Genomic DNA, 19,384 nt, shown 5'->3' on the forward strand with positions numbered 1-19,384 from the left:
AAGACGCCATCCAAAAAATGCCAAGGCCATTAACATGCTGAGTATAGGGTAAATGGGAGAAAAGTCCCCCCAATATAGGCACCCCATTCATTCATCTGGCTGCCATAGGCAGAGTCTACCACTTACATCTGAGTCCATCTCTGGGTATTTCCGGCCCTTGCTTTTGCCCAAACACTTGGTTTTTCCTCCTTCAAGCAGTTGGCACCAAAATCCTTTCTTTGGGTCAAACCTGTGGAGGTGGGGAAAGCCTGTGGATGGGACACCTGGTCCAGTCCACCCTCCTCCCACCTGAAGGCAATGTTCACAGTAGCACAGCCTAGAAGATCACAGAATCCACTCCCCTCTGCACTTCCTGGAACCCACAGGTTGTGTGGGGCCCATATTGTTGGCTCAAGCTTTGATCCTTGGCTACACCATACACGCCTACCATTTCTTCCCAGCAGAGGGCAGCTCACATGCTCTGAGCCTTCTCTTCCGGCTGGGCGCCAGAGCTCATCAGCAATCCCTAATAGGAACACTTCCCATCCTTTCTGATTCTGGGAAACCACTTCTGAGCATTCTCCAACTCGGGGGGGAGCAGCATTCTTTAATCCACGAATCCAATAGGAGGAAAACATTTAGTGGAAAATCTTCAGTTTTGTAGTAAACTGTGCTTTTCTCAAGAAACGCAACATTTGTAGTTACACTTAAACATGTTCATCACTGGAAAGTTTTGCTTTTTGGCACAAATTTCAGAAATGACAGAGCAAGATTGATTTTGGGGCTCAAAGTCACACTTGGTTTGAGAGAGGAGACCTGAAGCTGTCACAGGGAGGGAGGCATACTGGCATCAGAATTCAACCCCAGATCAGGAACCATTAAGAGATTCTTGGGCATGAGGACAGCAAGAAAACAGAATTCACATCTGGCAGATGAGGTAGATGGGGATTTCTGAATGCGTCACCAGATAGGCACAGGTGATGACGACGATGCGAGCAGCGGCTGTTCCCTGGGCATTAGTGCATGCCATGCACAGAGCTAGGAGCTCCATATGCTCGCTCTCATTCAGTACAATGACCCTCAGGGTTTAAGAATTGTCACCTTTATTCTCAACCTACATATGAGGAAAAGTGAGGCTTGAATGAGCTAAGACCCTTGTCCAAGATCACACAGCCAAAGAAGTAATGGATCTGGGTTTTAGCCTGGGCCCCTCTGATGCCACGGCCCACACACCCTTAGCTGCTGCTCCTTTCCGCCTCAAGGTGGAGGATGACCCTTCTCCACCTTCAACTTCCAAGACAGTGGGAAGTGGATGTGCTTGCTGTAAGACTTTCCCAAGAAGGTAGCCAGGTGACTTTATTCTCCTTCTCTTCAGGCCCCTCATCCAACTGAGTGTGTCCCTTGTCTGATGCAGTACTAGGAGGCAGCCTCTTCTCAGCCCTAGGCTTCTGCAACACTGGTTACTTACTCCTGTAAGACTGCACTTACTCATTTTGGGAGTATATTCCCAGTGCATTTGCACCAGGCTCTGAGTGAATGGGATTATTAGCCATTGACAATATTTATAGCTCCTTCTTCCAGAAATTATATTTTTAAGTTATAAGCTAATGTTAAGAAACCCTTGTGGGAATTGGGGCTGCTCACTGTGGGTCTAGCTTACTTAGACAAAACACTCTAAAAATGTTCAGCCTAGATTGAGAAGAACACCCCAGAGGTGGGACTGACCACAGTAGAACAGATTCATCACCTCCCTCTTTCTCACATTGATACCTTTACCAATATAACTCAAGTCATATTAACTTTAGCTTTTCTGCTAAACTGTTATCAGGGACATACATACTTTCTCACTTGCTGACCCTAATTAATCTGCACCTCTGCCACAATCATTCAAGTCTTTAGCTTTCTGGCTCAGGGGCCTGCTCAGGAAATCACCCTGTTGAAAGGCCAAGGCAGCAATACTCACGCCAAGGTTTTGTGGTAGTCAATGGTATTGGTCACCCCAAGGAATTTTTGTACTGTGTCCATCACTTTGGAAGGTTCTGTTCGCAACAGTTTGCCATCCAATACCAGAATCTGGAAAAAAGAAAAGGGGAGAGGTGATCTGAAACTGTTTTCACTCCAGTAGCAAACAGGCCCCTCGTCTTCTGGTTCAGCAACCATGGTTACAAACTGGGGACCCTGCCCTCTGCAGCCTCTGCTTCCTCCTCCACCTCTGAACGGCAGGTGACCCCATGCCTCAATTCTTTGTGGCCCGACTGCCTGCTCTCTGCAGCTTCCTCACCTAGACCCCTACCACATCCCGCTCTGCCTCTTTCCAAGCTTCCAGCCCTCCCGAAACCCTCCAAGGGATTTCCTAGGATGCCACATGAGATCTGGCTCTCCCTACCTTTCCAACCAGGTTCTCCCTCCAGGCGGGGCAATCGCAACCCCCTGCAACCCCGCCCAATCCCAGGTCTCGCAGGGCTTTCTGAGTCCCCTTAGGGATGTGGAGCCTGTTGTAATGGCACAAGGGCTTAGGGAATTCTCACACAGCAACCTTGAGATAAATAAGACTAAAACCTTTGAAGACCCCACAGGTCTAACTCGCCTGAGATGGCATTTCTGGCCCCGTGACTGCTGAAAGCAACTTTGCAGCTCTCTGCTCATGGCCACCAGCCAGTACCATGACTGCCCTCCCACAGGTTAGGGCCAGGCAGATACCTGGTTGGCATGAAAGGCACTGAGCCAGCGCTCGATGTGGGCGGCGTACCAGCCAGGGACCAGGCAGCGGCTCTGTAGGGCACGTAGCTTCAAGGATGCATCAGGCCCAGCCGTGACCACCTCATGGAAGGTGTACTTCAGGGCCACTGGGTCATCATGGGCTCGCTGGTGCTGCAGGCAAGGGGAGAGACACAGCCTGTCATGTGCAGGCATAAAGGAAGAGCTTTTGTGGGGCAGCAGCCCTGAGGTGGCCAGAGGACTCTGGGCTGGAACCAGAAGCCCTGTGTTCAAATTCTGGCTCTGCCTCTCGTTGCCCTTTGACCTAGAGGAAGTCATGGCTCCTTGGACCCTAATGTTCCCATCTTTGCAAGACAGGGGTTAGACTTGTTCAGAGTTTTCAAATGCTGATCATCTGCTCACCAGCCTGCGATTTCTGCCACATCCCAGAACCACCTTTATTTGTCAATGTCAATACACTTCTTAATGTTGACTCATCTTTCTTTTTCATATAGATGTATTCCAAAATGAAACTCACTACTGCCTCCATAAATGGAAAACCAAAATCAGTTGTCATAGGTGGAAGGTAATCATTCATAAACACAAAAATGAAGCAACGTTCTCAAACGCCAGCTAGATACAAACGTCTGCTTATGGGCCTTGAACCCTCTTGCATGTGCTTTGTTGAAAACAGAAATTAGCAGTGTTCAAAAAGACTTAGGAGCCATACTGCACCAAATTGAGAATTTCTCCTTCATAGAAAACAGAAAGTATCCTGGACAGAATGCTCATGTCTCCTCCTCAACAGCCCATGTTGAAGCCTTAACCCCCAGTGCGACTGTTTAGGGATGGGGCCTTTGGGAGGTGATCAGGTTTAAAGGCGGTCATGAGGGTGGAACCCCCATGATGGAATTAATGCCCAAGAAAAGACACCAGAGGTCACTCTCTCTCCACAACGTGAGGGCACAGTGAGAAGGAGGCCATCTAAAAGCCGGGGAGGGTTCACGCCAGGGACAGAAGCAGCTGGCACCTTGATCCTGGATTTCTGGCCCCCAGAACTGTGAAAAAAATTTCTATTGTTTAAGCTACTCAAACTATGGTATTTATTATGGCAGCCCAAGCAGACTAAGACAGAAAAACTGGGAAAGAATTGAAAAGGGGAAAATGCCAGGTTTGAACCACCTAAAATAAGGCCATGGGCCATTGGCATCTGCAGAATTCCCCAAGGCCAGTATCAGGAACCTGTCCACAGGGGTCACCCTCACTAGTCCCCAGACTTCCACTGAGGATCACATGCTTCAGGGTAGGGAATGAGAGGAAGTGGAGAGGTCTGTGGGGCCAGAGAGAAAGAGGGTCAGTACCAGGGTCCCTGCCAGCCCCGGGGACACAATGGGATCCCCAAGATGACCTTCTGAAGTCCCCAGGCGAGCAGGCTCAGAGGGTGGCAGGTAGCTGCAGGAAGTGGTCAGGCGTGAGGAGGCCTTCCTGGACCAGCTGGTAGACCAGGTACCCTCTGACACCCTGGCACTGGGGCAGAATCCCAGGCAGATTGGTGAACAGGAGGAACCCTACAAGGCCCCAGTCTGAACTTTCTGTCCAGTGGAATGGTGCTCAGAAGAAATTGAGTCAGCTCATTGAAATTAAACAATTTCTAAATCTGGTTCTTACAAAATATTACATGATATAAACATAAATGTCTTATACATATTCTTATAGTCAAGTAGGGACTAGGAGTCATAGCTACTCCAGACTATAGTCCAGGGAACTTCCTTACCTGATCAGGCATTTGCATCCTTCACTAAGAATGGGGTGTCCTGTGTCCTGCTCTTCTCCAAGTCCTCACCCCCACCCCACCCAGTGCCCAGGGAGAGGCCAGTTAGCATGATCACTGTCCACCAAATCTCTGTTTCATCAGCATGGAACCAGCCTCCCCCTCTTGGTGTCAGAATCAGAGGCAGGACCCCCACAAAGCTAGGAGAGTGGGTAGGTAACTGCTGGCTAGGAGGCAACAGTTTTCTGGGTTTTCTAGGATTTCCTCCTGTGTCTTTTGCCAGGCTAGGAGCTCCACAGAGGTGGGACTTACCCACCACCCATTCCAGGAGCCTAGCGTAGGGTTGGCAACAGTAGGTACTTAGTATTTACTGAACGAGTGAGTAAATACTTACTGTGCCCCCGCAACCAGAGCCCTGCCCCAGGCCCAGCTCACCTGGTACCAGGAATAGGCCCGGTCTGCTGGGTTGATGAGGATGGTCAGGACCTTGGCCTTGGGCAACAGTGCCGCTGCCCGCCGGGGTGCCACTTCTGAATCAAAGTAGTTGGCACTTTTCTCAAAGTAGAAGTCGGAGGTGGTGTTGGAGGGGATAGGGAAGAACTCCATGTACCTGCAGCAAGCCCAGAGAGGGGGTTCACAGGCAAACTCATGAGGGAGAGGCCTGCAGAATGCGGCACGAGGTGAGGCTCAATGGGGCTAGAGCCTCAGAAAGCAAGCAGGCTGCATCGCTCCCAACAGAAAAAGGACTTGCTTGTGGCAGGGGTTCCGGATGGAACAGCCACTTGGCAGTCTCCCTTTTCTGAACTGATTCTTTTCAGAAGAGCCCTCGGGGTCAGGGGGATCTGGAGATATGGGTGGTGGGGCATGGGAAGGGGTGTGTCTTTCCATTCAAAACAAGGTGCTCCCAGAATGAAACTGACAGGCCCTAATTCTCACTGCCTAAGGGGCAAGCTGGGATGCCACTGACCATCCCGACTCTCCCGAGGGCCTGCACAGACCAGGGGGATGCCTTCTGCTGATGCCAGATTGCAGGGTTTCCTTGCTGACCTGGATGGTACTTTCTAGGCTGTCACTGTGGACCAGGAGACAAAGCAGGGGAGGGTGTGAAACAGGGTTTCTCCTGGGACCCCCTTTATTAGAACCACCTGGGGGCTTGTCGGATTTCTGTATTCCACCCTACACCTACATACAGAACCAACGTCTTGGGAAGGAGGCTGAGGAATTGCTAGCTCTCTCATCTTTCTCAATTCCCTTTATAAAATAGCATTTGTATGTCCACAATCCATTATTTATAATACCTAAATCGAGAAACTTTGAAAACAGAAGCCTTTTTCCCCGGTTTGTAGCAAAACCATCTGGCAGCAAAACCTGACTTACTATTAATCTTAATGTAAATATTCACATATCTGCTGAAGACATAATAATGTATTTGCTGATGGGCTGCTGCCCCAGACTCAGCTGCAGGTGTTGCTAAGTATATGGTGTCAGAGCGTGTTAACTCTCTAAAATCCCAAAAAAGGGTGACTGTCAATAATACCTCTGCGTACAATAGGTTTTAGATAAGAGACTGTGAACCTATTAAGAGATAGACAGATAAACAGGTAGGTGCGTAAGTAGGCAGGTAGACAGACAAAACAGAGCAGCAGAGAAATACTGAAAACCAAGCAGAAGAATGTCCATGACCTCTCCACCCAGGTAAATCACTGACATAAAAATAATAAAGGTAATAAATGTATATGGTCATAAAAGGCAAAGAGTAGAGAAAGATTCAAGTTTTAAAAACTCAGAGCATGAAGTCATCCCCACGCAGCCCCCATATCCTGAGGTGACCCCTGGTGACAGTTTCCTGTGGGGAGCTGCAGTTTCAACCACCTCTCCAGGCAACTCCCTGGAGGCTAGCAAGCTGCCTCTGAAGGGCTTGCCACACCTCCCGCTCCACGGTCAACCCCAAGCAGTTGGAAAGGCCAGCTCTCAGGCCGGAACACGTGGACTTTAGCCTCTGTTCTGTCCCCAGCTCTTGGGACCTCAGGAGAGTCCCTCCTCTCCCCTAGGCCTCGGGATGCTGCTGTGCAAGCAAGGAGGGGCTGGCTCCGCCTTCCAGCGGGCTCTGACCCCGGGAGATAACGCAAAGGGGAAAAGGGCTCCCTCATCAAGTGTCCCATCTGTGACAAGTTTCCGACATTGTGACTCAAGGGTCACTGCACTTTGTCCCTGTTTACAGGAACTTCAGCTGTGTGTGAGCAAGTGCCAGCTGCTACCTGCTGTAGCCACAGCAGGCCTCCCCGTGGGCAAGCTCATGACGGCCTTCCCATCCTGCCGCAGACACAAAGGCCCACTCACCAGTCGATGCCTTTGTGATAGTTGTGGCCATTAAAAAACTGGATCTCTTCAAAGGTCTCTGAGCTGGGGTAGTTGCTGCTGAGGTCTGGATGCATGCCCAGGAACAGATAGAGGGCCGTGGTGCCTGAGGGGGCAGAAGGCAGCTGAGACCAGGGCCCAGCCCCCTGTCACAAAGATGGAGTCTGAAATCCTGGGTTCTGGTCCTAGCTCTTCACTACTCACTAGAAGAGCCTGGGAAAGTCCCTTCCCTTCTCTGGGGCTTAGTTTCCTCATCTATACAATACAGAAATTGTACTAGACCCTGGCCAAATGCATGAAGTGCATGTGGGCACCCCAACTCCTCCACCCACTGTAGACATCATCACCCATCACAGCATTCATCCCTAAATAAGAACTTGGCCTAGACTCATCACCACTGAACTCCAACAGCCACATGCAATCAGTGTCTCCTCATAATCCCAGAGCTAGATGGTTTCCAATGGTCCCTTCCAGCTCTGGGCCTCAGTCTCTCTGGCACTTGGGAGGAGCTCAGAGAAAAGGGTGCTCCAGACCCTCTAGACTGTTGACAGGAAATTCTTGAAGGGCTAAGAAATCTGGCTCAGAGGCCTCTTCCTCTGGGTGCCCTTCCCTTACTCACGCCCCCTTCCCTTCTTGACAGCACAGGACCTCCCCCCTCCTTTAGAGAGCTCATTCCTGTCCTGTGTGTGTGTCTGGTTCAGATGCCACAATGAGAAGTCCCAAGAGAGAAGGAGACAGTTGAGTTTGGTGATTAAGAGCATCAGCTCCAGGGTCACAGAGATCAGGGTTTGAGAGCAGGATCTGCCACTCCCTAAATGAACATGTTAGGGGGTCACTTAACTTCCCTGAGCCTCAAGTTTTTTACCCATAAAATGGGAGTACTCATGCATGCCTTAGAAGGTGTGTGGGTGGCAAACACTTAGCAACTGTGTCACATCTTCTTCCTCCTGCACCTCTGGCAGACAGGATTAATTGATCCCTGTCCTCTTTGCACTGACAGGTTTTACCTGGCCCTGCTCAAACTTGCCACACAACTGATCTGGGCTTCTCTGCTTAGACTAGGAGACTCACAGGAGGACACGGAGGTGTGGTTCAGGATAGACAGGGTAATTCCATACCCACCCTCCACTCCCATCCCACCTCCATACTCACAGGCAACTCAGGTTCACCCCAACTGCACCCCTACTTCCTGGGAAAGAGGGGGCAGATTACCAGGGAGTGGTTCCCAGAATCAGGTGGCTGAGACAGCAGGCAAGGGGGGAGGTGGAAGGACCTGCCTGTTTTCTGGGGGCCAATGATAAGGAGCTTTGGGAAGCGGTCACAGGTCTTCTCCTTAGACCAGATATCTTTGTGCCGTTTGTCCTCACAGGGGTCCTAGAACAACAATGGAAGGGATATCAGTGGGGCCTGAGAACACAGTGAACATGGACGTGTGGCTCTCACAGTGCTGACTTTGTGTGGTCTTGGCACAACCCCCACAGGACACCGGTGCTGCTGGCAGGCAGGGACCACTCCTGGTTGGTCCTGGCAAAATGCCCAGCACAGTTCTTGGCGCTTGCAGGAGCTCAGGAGCACTGGCTTGATTTAAGGAGATGAGCTGTGCCTGGACCAGGGGTCAGCAAACCTTTTTATGAAGTTTAGTAAATCTTTTGGCAAATATTTGGTAAATAGTTTAGGTTTGGGTACTATCTGGTCTCTGTTGCAGCTACTCAGCCCTGGTGCTGCAGCATGAAAACAGCCATAAATGGTACACACCAGAACAACCATGGCTGGGTTCCAATAAAACTTTATTTACAAAAACATTCTGCAGGCCAGATTTGGCTTGTGGACCCCTGGTCTGAACTATGAGACCTCCAATTCCAGTTTCTGCTTCCATTTTGACAGCCCCTGAGGACACCGGTGCTGCTGGCAGGCGGGGACCACTCCTGGTTGGTCCTGGCAACTTCCCCAAGAGCTGTCCCCCAAAACCTTCCCATCAATCCCCTTTCCCAGGGCTCAGAGCAAAGGCAGTCCAGGCAGGCCAGACATGTGCTTTCTACACTTCACCTGCCCCACGTTCACTTCTAATCCTGCAGTGCTGTTTTCTCAGGGACTGTGAACAAGCGGGCATGCACATAGCTCGGTGTGGGAGGTATGTACAAACATGTGTACAAGAACAAGCAAGTGTGCCCATGCTGGTGAGCAAGTGTGCACTTGAGTATCACCTTGAGAAAGAGTATGAGGCTGTGAGGGTCAAGCCCTTGCACCCATGTCTGGAGCCCATGCCTGTGAGTGGTAGGCATCCTATCCCTGGGCCAAGGAACGCAGGCAGCCGCCCCTCACCCACCTGCCAGAGCGGGTCCTTCTCCTCGGAGAAGATCTGGAAGTACTTCTGTGCTAACTGCACGGGAGGCAGCGTCTGTAACTGGAGGTTGGTCCAGGAGTGCAGGAAGTGCACCAGGTGCTTGAAGGTGTACAGGCCCAGTCGGTCATTCCCATAGTTGGACAGGTGTGTCATGAAGATGCTGATCTGCTCCAGGGGAGGAGAGGTGGGAGGCAGGGTTGGTCAGCATCTGAGCTACCTCCAGCCCACTGACCCTTCTGATCTTGCTGCTGCTCCAGAGGTGCTTGATGACCGGTCCAAGGTTCACTGGGACCGTCAACAAACTCTCTGTGCAACCTTGGGCTAGGCACAGCCAGGTGAATCCAGATCTAACTGCCACTAACTGGTTCAACTCTGAAATGGGAAGCTGGCCCACAGTACTTGGGTGTTCTTTTGTGTTGTTTTGGCAGGGGGTGCGTAGAAGATGAGTAGTACTCAGTTATCTCATACAGCTGAACACCACCACCGACTTGATATCTATTTAATATGATTAAAACATGGATGATTATTTCCACTTTACAGATAAGGGCAGAGAGGCCCAGAAAGTTCAAGTGAATAGGCTAAGTGTATATATATTATATTTTAATATATAACATTTACATATCTATATACACACAGAGATTGGAAAGAGAATACAAACAAAAATGCTAACACTATTATATTGAAGTTCAAGACTATGGAAAGAAAAAAAAAGACAGCTCGGATTCTCCACCCAAGGTCATGCAGCAGAGCAGGGACAGAGCCAGGGCTGGAGAGTGGGTTCCCAACTCCCAGCCCTCACATCTGCTTCTACCCCCTCCATGCCAGGCCCAGGAAGGCCTGCGTGGCTGCAGACAAGCTGTCTGGCAGCCCCTCTTCCCACCAGCCAGGGGCTGTGGGACACTCACAGGGTTGAGGAGCACGGTGAGGAAGAGTTCACCCCCGTTGATGATCTTGTCCAGCTCGCTGGAGCCACCAGGGTACTCACTGTAGAAGATGGTGTGGGTGAAGAGGCCACAGGTCTGCCGAGGGAGGACCTGGGGATGGGGTGGGAGAGAGGAGCCGTGGCATCTCCGGGCACGGACAGTGATGGGAGAGTACTTCTTCAGAAGAGCCAACAGGGTGTCTCCTCAGAAAGGCAGTCTCTTCTGTGACCACACAGCCCCCACTCTGGGGGGCCAAAGATTTATCACAGCCCGTGACGTTCTCCCATTGAGCCTACAGGCCGTGGCCATTTCGCGTACTTCACTGCTATTCTCTGTACCAAATGAGCAGACCCAAAAGTAACAGAGACAGGCAAGTGAGAATATTTCTAGAAACATGGACTGTTTGCCCCATGAGGGTCCCTGGTCCTCTTTAAAGCAGCTCTTCCAGGCACACTCTGCAACCCCTGCTCAACAGGAGGACCTGCCTGGAAACACTCTGGGTCACTAACTGGGTTAACCATTGTTATGTCTCCTCTCATGAAACCGTGGGCCCCAGGAGAGCAGGGAACTCACCTGTCCGGTCGCCTCATCCCCAGAGAAAGTACAAATGCTGGTATCAAGAAGGTTAGTGGATGGATGGACGGATAGATGGAAGAACAGACAGACAAAGGCACAAATCTGGCCTTCCCACAGCTACCCCATCTGGCTGGTGACAACTAATCTTCCCAAGGGCACTGGCCAGAAACCGTGGAATCATTCTTGACTCATCTCTCCCTCCCACACCCTATAGCCAGCTCCTCGGCAGAACTTCTACATTAAGTCCAGAATCTGATCACATCCCAACACTGCATTTCCATCTCTCCAACCCACTGCCATCTCTCGTCTGGAAGCCTGCAGTGGCCTCCTAATTGGTCTTCTGACTTCTCACTTTGTCTCCCTACAGTCTCTGCAACTTTAAAATAGTCAGATCAAAACAGTGCTCCATTCGAAATCTTCCCATCTCAGACTAAAAGCTGAGGTCCATCCAATGGCATTGCATGGTCCTACACAACTTGGCCCATACCCCCTCTGCCCTCATCCCCAACTGCCTCCGCTTGACTTGTTCCCCTCCAGCCACACTGGCCTCCTGGTTGGTCCTCAAATACACCCAGCACGAGCCTGCCCCAGGGCCTCGTCACATGCTGTTTTCTCTGCCTTAAGGGCTCTTCCTCACACAGCGGCATGGCTCATCCCCAGGATAGACCTCTCTCACCGTCTTATTTAAAATAGCTTCTCCTCTCTGCACTCCCTATCTCCCTTCCCTGCTTGATTTTTCTCCAGGGTACCTATCACCATCTGACCATCATATACACAACCATTTATGAGCACACTGTCTCTTGCCACCAGGATGTAGGGTCTACATGGGCAGGAGCCTTTGTTGACTCTGTGCACTTCTGTATCCCCAGTACCCAGAAAAGGGGCAGACACCCAGTAAAATCTCATGAAAAATTTGTAAATGAGCAAATGAATGAGACAGAGGCCCCTCTGGAGAATGTTCATCCCTCTGACCCCCGTCTTGGAAGCTAAGAAGTAGCTCAGGAAAGGGCACTGTGGCAGCCCACCTTCCCTGTGGTAGAGAGCCTCAGGTGCCGGAGGGAACTGCAGAAACTGGCCTGAAACCCCTGACCAGCTCACCAAAGCCACGCTTCGCAGGGCAGCACATGCACTCCCGCCCCCGAGGCTGCCAGGGGCCCACTCACCATGATCCCGTTGTGGATGAAGCCACGGCGGTAGCGGGCTGGCTTCAAGTGAGGGTACTCCTCCGTGCTGGTCACACGGATGCCCCACACCTGCTTCCAGGCCTCGTACAGCTGCACGTGGACAGGGTACACGCCCGAGTGGTGGGGCGCCACTGCGTACCCCATGTCCGTGGGAATGCCATGCTCCTGGGGAGAGGAGGGCCGGGAAGGGTGAGCGTGGGGCTCCTTCCCCACTGGGCCTTATTTCCCTTTGTAGAACAGGAGAGGGAAATCAGAGGCTAGAACGGCAGGGCGTAGGTCCAAGCCTCCATGGTGCAAACGGGAAGCTGAGGCCCAGGAAGGAAAAAGGATGTGCCCAGAGTCTCAGAGAGAGGGACTGGCTCAGTTGGGACTCTACTCTCGGCCCAGTGCTCATGTCCACCAGCACCCAGGAGAGAGGAACAAGGACGGGAGCCTTTCCTGCCGCTCTTGACCTCTACCTGGCTGGTGGGCTTCAGGCCCTGCTGGCTGGCCACCCCCTCCAGCTGCCTGCAGCCTCCTGTTCTAGCCGGACTATGAGAAGAGCTTGAGCTCCGGCAGCAAACAGGCCTGGGGTTTAGTCCTGGCTAGGCCTCTTATTAGCTGGTGTGGCCTGAGCTTTGATTTCTTGTCTAGAAGTCAGGCTATCAACACTTGCCTCTTGAGAGCTCTGTGAGGCTTCAGTGAGACTGTGGCTATAAAGGTGTTATTAAAAAGCTGTCAGACTGAACTGCAAAAGTAGCGAGAGGCCGGCAGTCCAGTCCCCCAGCCCAGCCCCTAGAGTCCACCCAGCTCTGCCCTGTAGGGAATCTTACTCACGACAGCGAACTTCTTATTCAGGGCCATCTGCTCGGCCAGCACAGACTGGTTGTGGAAAAGGTGGGGCTGCATGTGGCTCCACATGTGAGGAAACCACCAGAACTCCTTTACATATGACAGCAGCAGGTCGTCCCCGGCGTCTTCAGCATCAGTACCTGCAGCCCGAGCACAGGCAGCTCAGTCCAGCCCACCTGCCATGAAGCCCTCCAGCCTGAGCCAGTGCCCAGGGTTGGGTGTGCAAGGCCACCCCAACCTAAGAGCTGCTCGGAAGTTACCTGGCCTACAGCATGGGAGCAGACAGGGCCCTACTGCAGGGCCCTGGATTCCTGTCTAGAGTGGAGCCTTGACTCAGTGGGTGACTTTGGTCAAGTCCTGCTCTTCTCTGGGCTCTTGGGCCCCATCTGTACGATGCACAGCTCAGAGGCTAAGGGTTTCTTCCAACACTGACATCTCTGCTCTGATCTTACTATTTTTTTCTTTTGGGCTACCTGTCTTTTACTTCTTGATTTGTAAAAGCTCCTTGTACATATACAGGATGTTTAATCCTGACTCGGTATATTACCACAACTACTTCTGATACATCATGGGTTGAGACTATGAATGCACAGAGACAAGCGAATGTTCCTCTTATTTGGCTTTCAGGCTATATTGCACCCCTTTACGCCAGAATTGCAGATTGATAGGGTCTTGCCCAGAGTTCATTAGGCTGACCTCACTGTGGCCCAAGCAGAAGGCGGCTAGAGCGAATGCTCAGGGCAGTGATTGTTCATGGGTTATGCCCTCTTTCCCAGTTACCAAAGGGCAGCATGTGAGGGGCTTGGGGGAGCCCAAGAGAGGAGGGAGCCTACAGCCCTCAACCTTCAGCCCTAACACTTGAGAATAAACTCAGGACAGTCCATTTCCAGGAATGTACAATCATAGGGCATTTTCACTTTCTTTGCTATCTATTTCTGTAATGTTCTTAAAGTTCAACCAATTATTTTTTTAAGCCGAAGCAGACTGTAATAAAAGTTGGGGAGGGGGAGACAAAAATGGAGAAGCTGACTGGGAGATCACAGCCTCCAGGCCAGAGAGGGGTGAGTGGAGGCCACTGTCGTGTTGGGGCTGTCCCCACACACCCTCCTCCTGGAGCTCCGACTGTGCTGTGGGCTCTCTGATCAAACGTGGCCCGACTGTGGGCCTGTCAACCTACCTGCTGCCCCCGTGGCACAGCACTCCAGAGGCCTGGACATGGAGGGCCTCTGGAGGTCGCTAGCCAGGGCAGAAGCAGGCCCACTCACCTGTGTGGAAGAATTTCCCTGAGTAGCCCAGGTTGAAGGTGAAGTTTGGGATGTGTGTGCGCAGCTCGTTCTGTGTATCAAACAGGGCCTAGAATGGGCAGAGGAGGAGGACAGGGGTGAGGAGGAGTCCAGGAGCACCCTGCTCTTGCCACTGAGGGACCACACTTACAAAGTTTGCGGAACCTAGTAAAAAACTAAAATGTGGGACTCCTGCTCAAAAATTATTAAAACTGTCAAGAAGGCAAGAGTAGAGCACTAGACCCTGTGGGGGGCCCCTTCTGAGCGGGGGGCCCTGTGAGACTGCACAAGTTCCAGACCCTGTGGCACTGGGCCTCTGGCAAGAAAAGACTTAGACCCCAGCCTGGCTCTGCCTTGTATCCTTGGGAAAGCTTTGTAACTTCTCTAGGCCTCAGTTTCACCAAGTGTGAAATGAAGATAATAATACCTCCCTCATGGGGCTCGTAGGAGGATTAAATGAGATACTACATGTAAAACTGCTGGGTATTTGGTAAGTGGTGGTATTGCTATGTCTGCGATCACTGCCACTGTGAGCCTTAGGTCTTTATCTGTCAAATGTGGAAGATTTTTCCTCACTGGCAAATGCAAGGCTGATATGGAAGAGCATAATTTTTCCAAAGATGTACTGTGCACCCAGCAGTGCCATGTTCCCATGCATGGCCCCCACAATACTCTGCAAGTCAATGAAGGGATGCTGACACTATGAAACAAACATACAGTTGTACTCTGGGGTCAGAATTCAAAAAAATCCCTATCCTGCATCATGTACAGACTGTTAAGAAATCTGTAAGACTCAATTATCAGAACACTTCGCAAACCAAAAGTCCTGGCCCTCCTGGGGCTACCCTGACATTTTACCAAGGCCATCACTACCTGGTGGATATATCTGTTTTAGCTGTGTGGCCTTCGGCAGGTTACCTTACCTCTCTGAGCCTCAGTGCCCTTTGTAAAATGGGACTTACAGCAATACCCACAGGGCTGCTGTGAGGATCAGACAAGGCAATGCACAGAAAGGGCTAAGCACAGAGCCTGGCACTCACTGAGCCCTGAATTAGCAGCTGCTCTGGGTATTATTTAAATCACACTGTACAGCCAGTACTGTACATGTTAACGAAGCAACATTCATGTCTCTGAAAGAAAGGCTTAGTTGTAGCCTGTACTTGGATTAAAGAAAAAAAAAAAAACTCTGCCCTTCCTGATTCACAAGGATGTTTAAGGCAATTAGAACCCTGGCTGGCAAAGCACTTTGCAGCCTGCACTGAGCTAAGTGCACAGAGGAGGGTCTCTCTTAGTATTCCTCTACAGAAACGGCTCCAAACTGCTGCCATCCCTCTCACCCTGAAAAGAACCGAGAAGGGCAACCCCAGGGCTCACAGGGGACACAGGGGGCCTGGCAGCCTGCTTTCCTCATGAGGCCAACCCTAGACCAGTCTCAAGGCCTCACCATGACAGGCAGCAGAGACCTAGGCTACAGCAGGAGAGAGCACAGGCGGGCCACCAGGAGACTGTCTTAAGTAGAAAACAGCAACCTGCTTTTTGAGAGGGTAGGTCATGGTAACGCTGAAGCTGAGGAGCTAGAAGGCTCGAGAGGAATCATTTTAAAACTTTCTTTCAACAGGACCCCTTAAAGAAGTGAAATCTCAGGACCAAATACCCTGTGTAAAGCAGATCAAAGCAACACACTCACCTGTCCCAGGAAGCAGAATCCTGAAGGGTGCAGAGCCTGGTCTGTCTGTATGTACCCCTCTCTGCAGCTCTCTGGGCCCCTCTGTGAAACCCCTGGGGTGCCAGGGAACAGCCAGAAAACCTCCCATCCTCCCCGTCTTGCCATTTCACCCCTGAGGCTCAGACATGGGGAGGGACTTGCCCATGTCACCCAGTCAGTTAGGGTCAAATGGGAATTGAACCCAGGTCTTTACTCTCCCAGACAGTGCCTATTTCCCAACGCCATCTGTTCTTCTGTTCTCTGGGGGTGTGAGGAATTGAGGAGAGTTCACTCCTGACAGAGGTGGGAGGAAGAGCCCCTTCTGGGCCTGAGGGCCAATGCCAACAGTGATCTCAAGACCAAGACCTCAGCACTTGCTGAGTCACTCAGGGAGGAAAGCATTCCTCTTGAAAGTCTCAGTCAATCCTCCTCCTAACATCAAAAAGAAGTATTGGTTTGGTGCTAATGTTTCTAACGCTCGCTAGTCTCAGACAAAAGGACAGGCTGTCAGCAGACAGCAGTATCTCTAGACTTTAATCCCCCCATTTGTTTTCACTGGCTCTGTTGCGGTTGCCCTCTATTTATGGCAACTGATACTGAATTCTTCGTTTACACTAGTGAACTCAGTTCCTTCGCAAGAAAGTAAGTAAAACAGTGAGTAGATGAAAACTGTATTTTAATGACTGCTTAATGGTCTTGGTTTGCAAGCTTCTCTTTAGTGGTGATACATGTGTCTAAAATTTCATGGTATGCAAATGTCTTGCATACAGTTTAGTGTGGTTAGTATTTTTTGAACTAAACACATGCATTCCACCACCTATACAGACCTCAGTTAAAATATGCCTTGTGTACAGTTCAAGCTCTAATTCTTGTTTTAAGAGTGTTGTAGGGGCTCTGGTACTAATATAAACATTTTTGAGAGTGAAAAATTGTATCTGGATTAAAAGACAGATAAACAACCCTCAATACCTCCCACCTCTGGGTTTCAGTGAGTGGGTCTCTCCCTCCACAGATACATTCTTGAGCTCCACACTCCAGACACAAAATTCCTCTATATTCAATACTTCAATATAATTTTAAATGACATTTGTTTCTAATACAACAATTAACCAAACCAACTGACTGAGGGAGGGGACTCGGAGCACGGAGGAGATGCAGACAGCAAAGTCATTATGGGACACACCAAGCTCTGACTGGGGTCAAGACCCTGCCCCACCCCACCAGCCATACCTTCACGTCCTCCACCTTCATGCGTGTGCCCTCCTTGCCCACAAAAATGTCATCGATGTCCACCAGGATGTAACGATCCAAAGGCAGCGAGAGGCGCTTGCCTGTAAGGAAGGCCACAGCATCAACGAAGATGAGCTTGTGCAGCCAGAAGTTGAGGTTGTTGCCAAACAGCACGCGCTGGATGCCATCGTGCAGGCCCAGGTCCTGGACCACAGTGGCGTGGAGCGCGGCGTGCAGGCTGGTGTCCACGCCCAGGTGCGGGATGGACTCGGAGGAGCGCGTCTTGGCCAGCAGCACGGGCTCATAGGTGGAGTGGTTCGACTGGAACACAGTCCAGTCCTCGCCGGGCAGCACGCCCTTTTCTACCTCGCTGGGCCGGGTCACATAGAGCAGCGGGGACTTGGGGTTGATGCTGCAGTCCTTCAGGCCCAGGTTTGAATGCAGGAACAGGGGGAAGCCTTTGAGCTGCGCACTCAGGAGGCTGTTCTCGTTGGCCTGCAGCCAGGGTAGGGCAGGGAGGGGAATGGAGCCATCAGCTGCAGAACTCCGAGGGCCCACAGAATCTCAGTTGTGGGCCCATAACAGCAACATCAACAGTATTCAGTAACATTCGTGGAGGACTTACATCCCTGGCCCTGTGCTAACCTAGCCAGGCCAACCCAGTGCCACCTGTCATGGTAACATACTAGCAACATGCATGAGGTGCTTATTAAAGCCAGGGACTGATTCATAAATGTTGCATGCAAGGATGCTGTTAATCCTTGCAACGACCCCATGATGCAGGTGTCACTATCACTCCCATTTTACAGATGAGATGAAGGTCCAGAGAGGCTTTGTAATTTGCCAAAATCACAGGAAAGTTGAGCAGTTAAGAGCGTGGACTCTGCCATCAAACTGCCTGGTGTTGGGCAGGTTATGCAGCCTCTATGTGCCTCAATTTCCTCTGCTGTAAAATGTGGCTAAGGATAGCGAACACTGCACAGGGTGGTGGAAGATGGAGTGTTAATCCTGGCAGAGTGCTTAGAACGGGGCCAGCGGCATCACCCATGGCTCATTCAGTCCTCACACCAGTCGCAGGAGGTAGGCTCCTCTGCATCCACTCCACAGGTGAGGAAGCTGAGGCTGGACAGCGAGCTGCCTCGGGAGCAAAGTGTTCAAGAGGGGCCACAGTGCAAGCCCTGAAGGTCTGGCCCTGGAGCCCACACACCTGACCCCACTGCCTGGGATTTCCAAACTGTTCGACACAGGTTTCCTTTGTTCAGTCCACAGCTACTAACAGGGCCAGGCACTATTGTAAGACAGATACAGTGAGAAAAAACAGACATGGCTCTTGCCCTCGTGAACCTTAAAGTCAAGCAGAGACAAGAGACAGCAATCAAAACTGCAGAAATAAACAAAAAACTTCCATGTGGCACCTGCTACCAGAGGAGGTTCATAGCACTAGAAGAGCAGGTAAGTGGGCAGTCCGCTGGCTCAGGACAGGCTTCTCAGGAGAAGACTGTTGAACTGAGACTGAAAGAATGAGTAAGCATCAACTAGGGGAGAGGAAGGGGCCAAGTGCAAACACCAGCAAGTGCAAAGTCCCTGGGGAAGCAGAGGCCTCAGCACAGTCAAGGAATAGCAAGAGGACAGCAGAGTGATCAAGAGGGAGAGGAGGAGATGAGGCATCGGAGGAGATGAGGCAGCAAGGGCCAGCAGACTCCAGACCTGCAGGTCCCCTGGAGGCCTGAAGTGGCAGTGGGGAGTCATCAAGGACTCCATCAAAGGGTTTTCAACAGAGGAATGACAGGTTCTAATTTGCATTTTAAAAAGATCCATCTGGCCACTGTGAGGAGAATGAGCAGGGTGGGACAAAGCAAGAGAGGACAAAGGGCTCCAAAGTAGGGAGGGAGACAGGGGGCCGGGGTGGTGCACAGAGCCATCCTGGAGAGCCGGTGTGGTGAGCACAGTTCCAGAACACTCAGCTGAGTGCTGAGCCCAGAGCTGCATCTGCCCAGAAGGGTGACTTTTACTAATATTCTGCACATAGAGAGGTGTTTTGTTTTGTATTTTTTTTAATTCTCACAAATGCTACACAGGGTCCTGGCCTTGTAAATCCCAGTAAGGGGCCTACATTCAATTCTCCACACACCAGGAGCACCTCCCAAGCCCCATTCCACCCAGTTCTCAGCCAGCCTCAGGCTGTGAGACCCAATGCAGAGCCCCCTCCAGAGGACACCTCAACAGCCCCAGGCTCCCCACAACCGCTAAGCCAGCACTGGCCAAGGACGGGAATGGCTTGGGCTGCATGGGGGCAAAGGCAGTGGAGCCAGTGACATTTCAGGCTGTCCATCACCTGCTGTGGCCTGGGAGGCCACACGACCACAGGCACTGGGGATCCTGTTTCAAAGCCCCGATCCTGAGCTAACTGCCAGACACTGGCGGGCCCAAGCGGCTGCGCAGCTGGGAGATGTCAGGAAGGGAGAAAGGCAAGCTGTGGTGGCCCCCTGCGGTCAGCAGTGAC

At 51.4% G+C, this 19,384-nt stretch overlaps 1 protein-coding gene across 6 annotated transcripts in view; it reads right to left on the bottom strand.

Annotated features, from left to right (window-relative positions):
* Positions 1-19,384, bottom strand: part of NDST1 (N-deacetylase and N-sulfotransferase 1) — a 102,864-nt gene that overhangs the window by 51,322 nt on the left and 32,158 nt on the right. For all 6 annotated transcript variants that reach the window (XM_036994121.2, XM_017674686.3, XM_017674687.3 and 3 more), the window contains 12 exons: positions 16,882-17,376; positions 13,929-14,016; positions 12,649-12,803; positions 11,812-11,997; positions 10,055-10,183; positions 9,132-9,314; positions 8,083-8,179; positions 6,788-6,911; positions 4,883-5,057; positions 2,680-2,850; positions 1,943-2,052; positions 127-229 (listed from right to left, as the gene is read on the bottom strand). In XM_036994121.2, the coding sequence (XP_036850016.1) occupies positions 127-229; positions 1,943-2,052; positions 2,680-2,850; positions 4,883-5,057; positions 6,788-6,911; positions 8,083-8,179; positions 9,132-9,314; positions 10,055-10,183; positions 11,812-11,997; positions 12,649-12,803; positions 13,929-14,016; positions 16,882-17,376 (2,016 nt within the window). The remainder of the gene's footprint in view (positions 1-126; positions 230-1,942; positions 2,053-2,679; positions 2,851-4,882; positions 5,058-6,787; positions 6,912-8,082; positions 8,180-9,131; positions 9,315-10,054; positions 10,184-11,811; positions 11,998-12,648; positions 12,804-13,928; positions 14,017-16,881; positions 17,377-19,384) is intronic.

Source organism: Manis javanica, chromosome 1 (genome assembly GCF_040802235.1).
Source record: "Manis javanica isolate MJ-LG chromosome 1, MJ_LKY, whole genome shotgun sequence".
Lineage (NCBI taxonomy): Eukaryota > Metazoa > Chordata > Mammalia > Pholidota > Manidae > Manis > Manis javanica.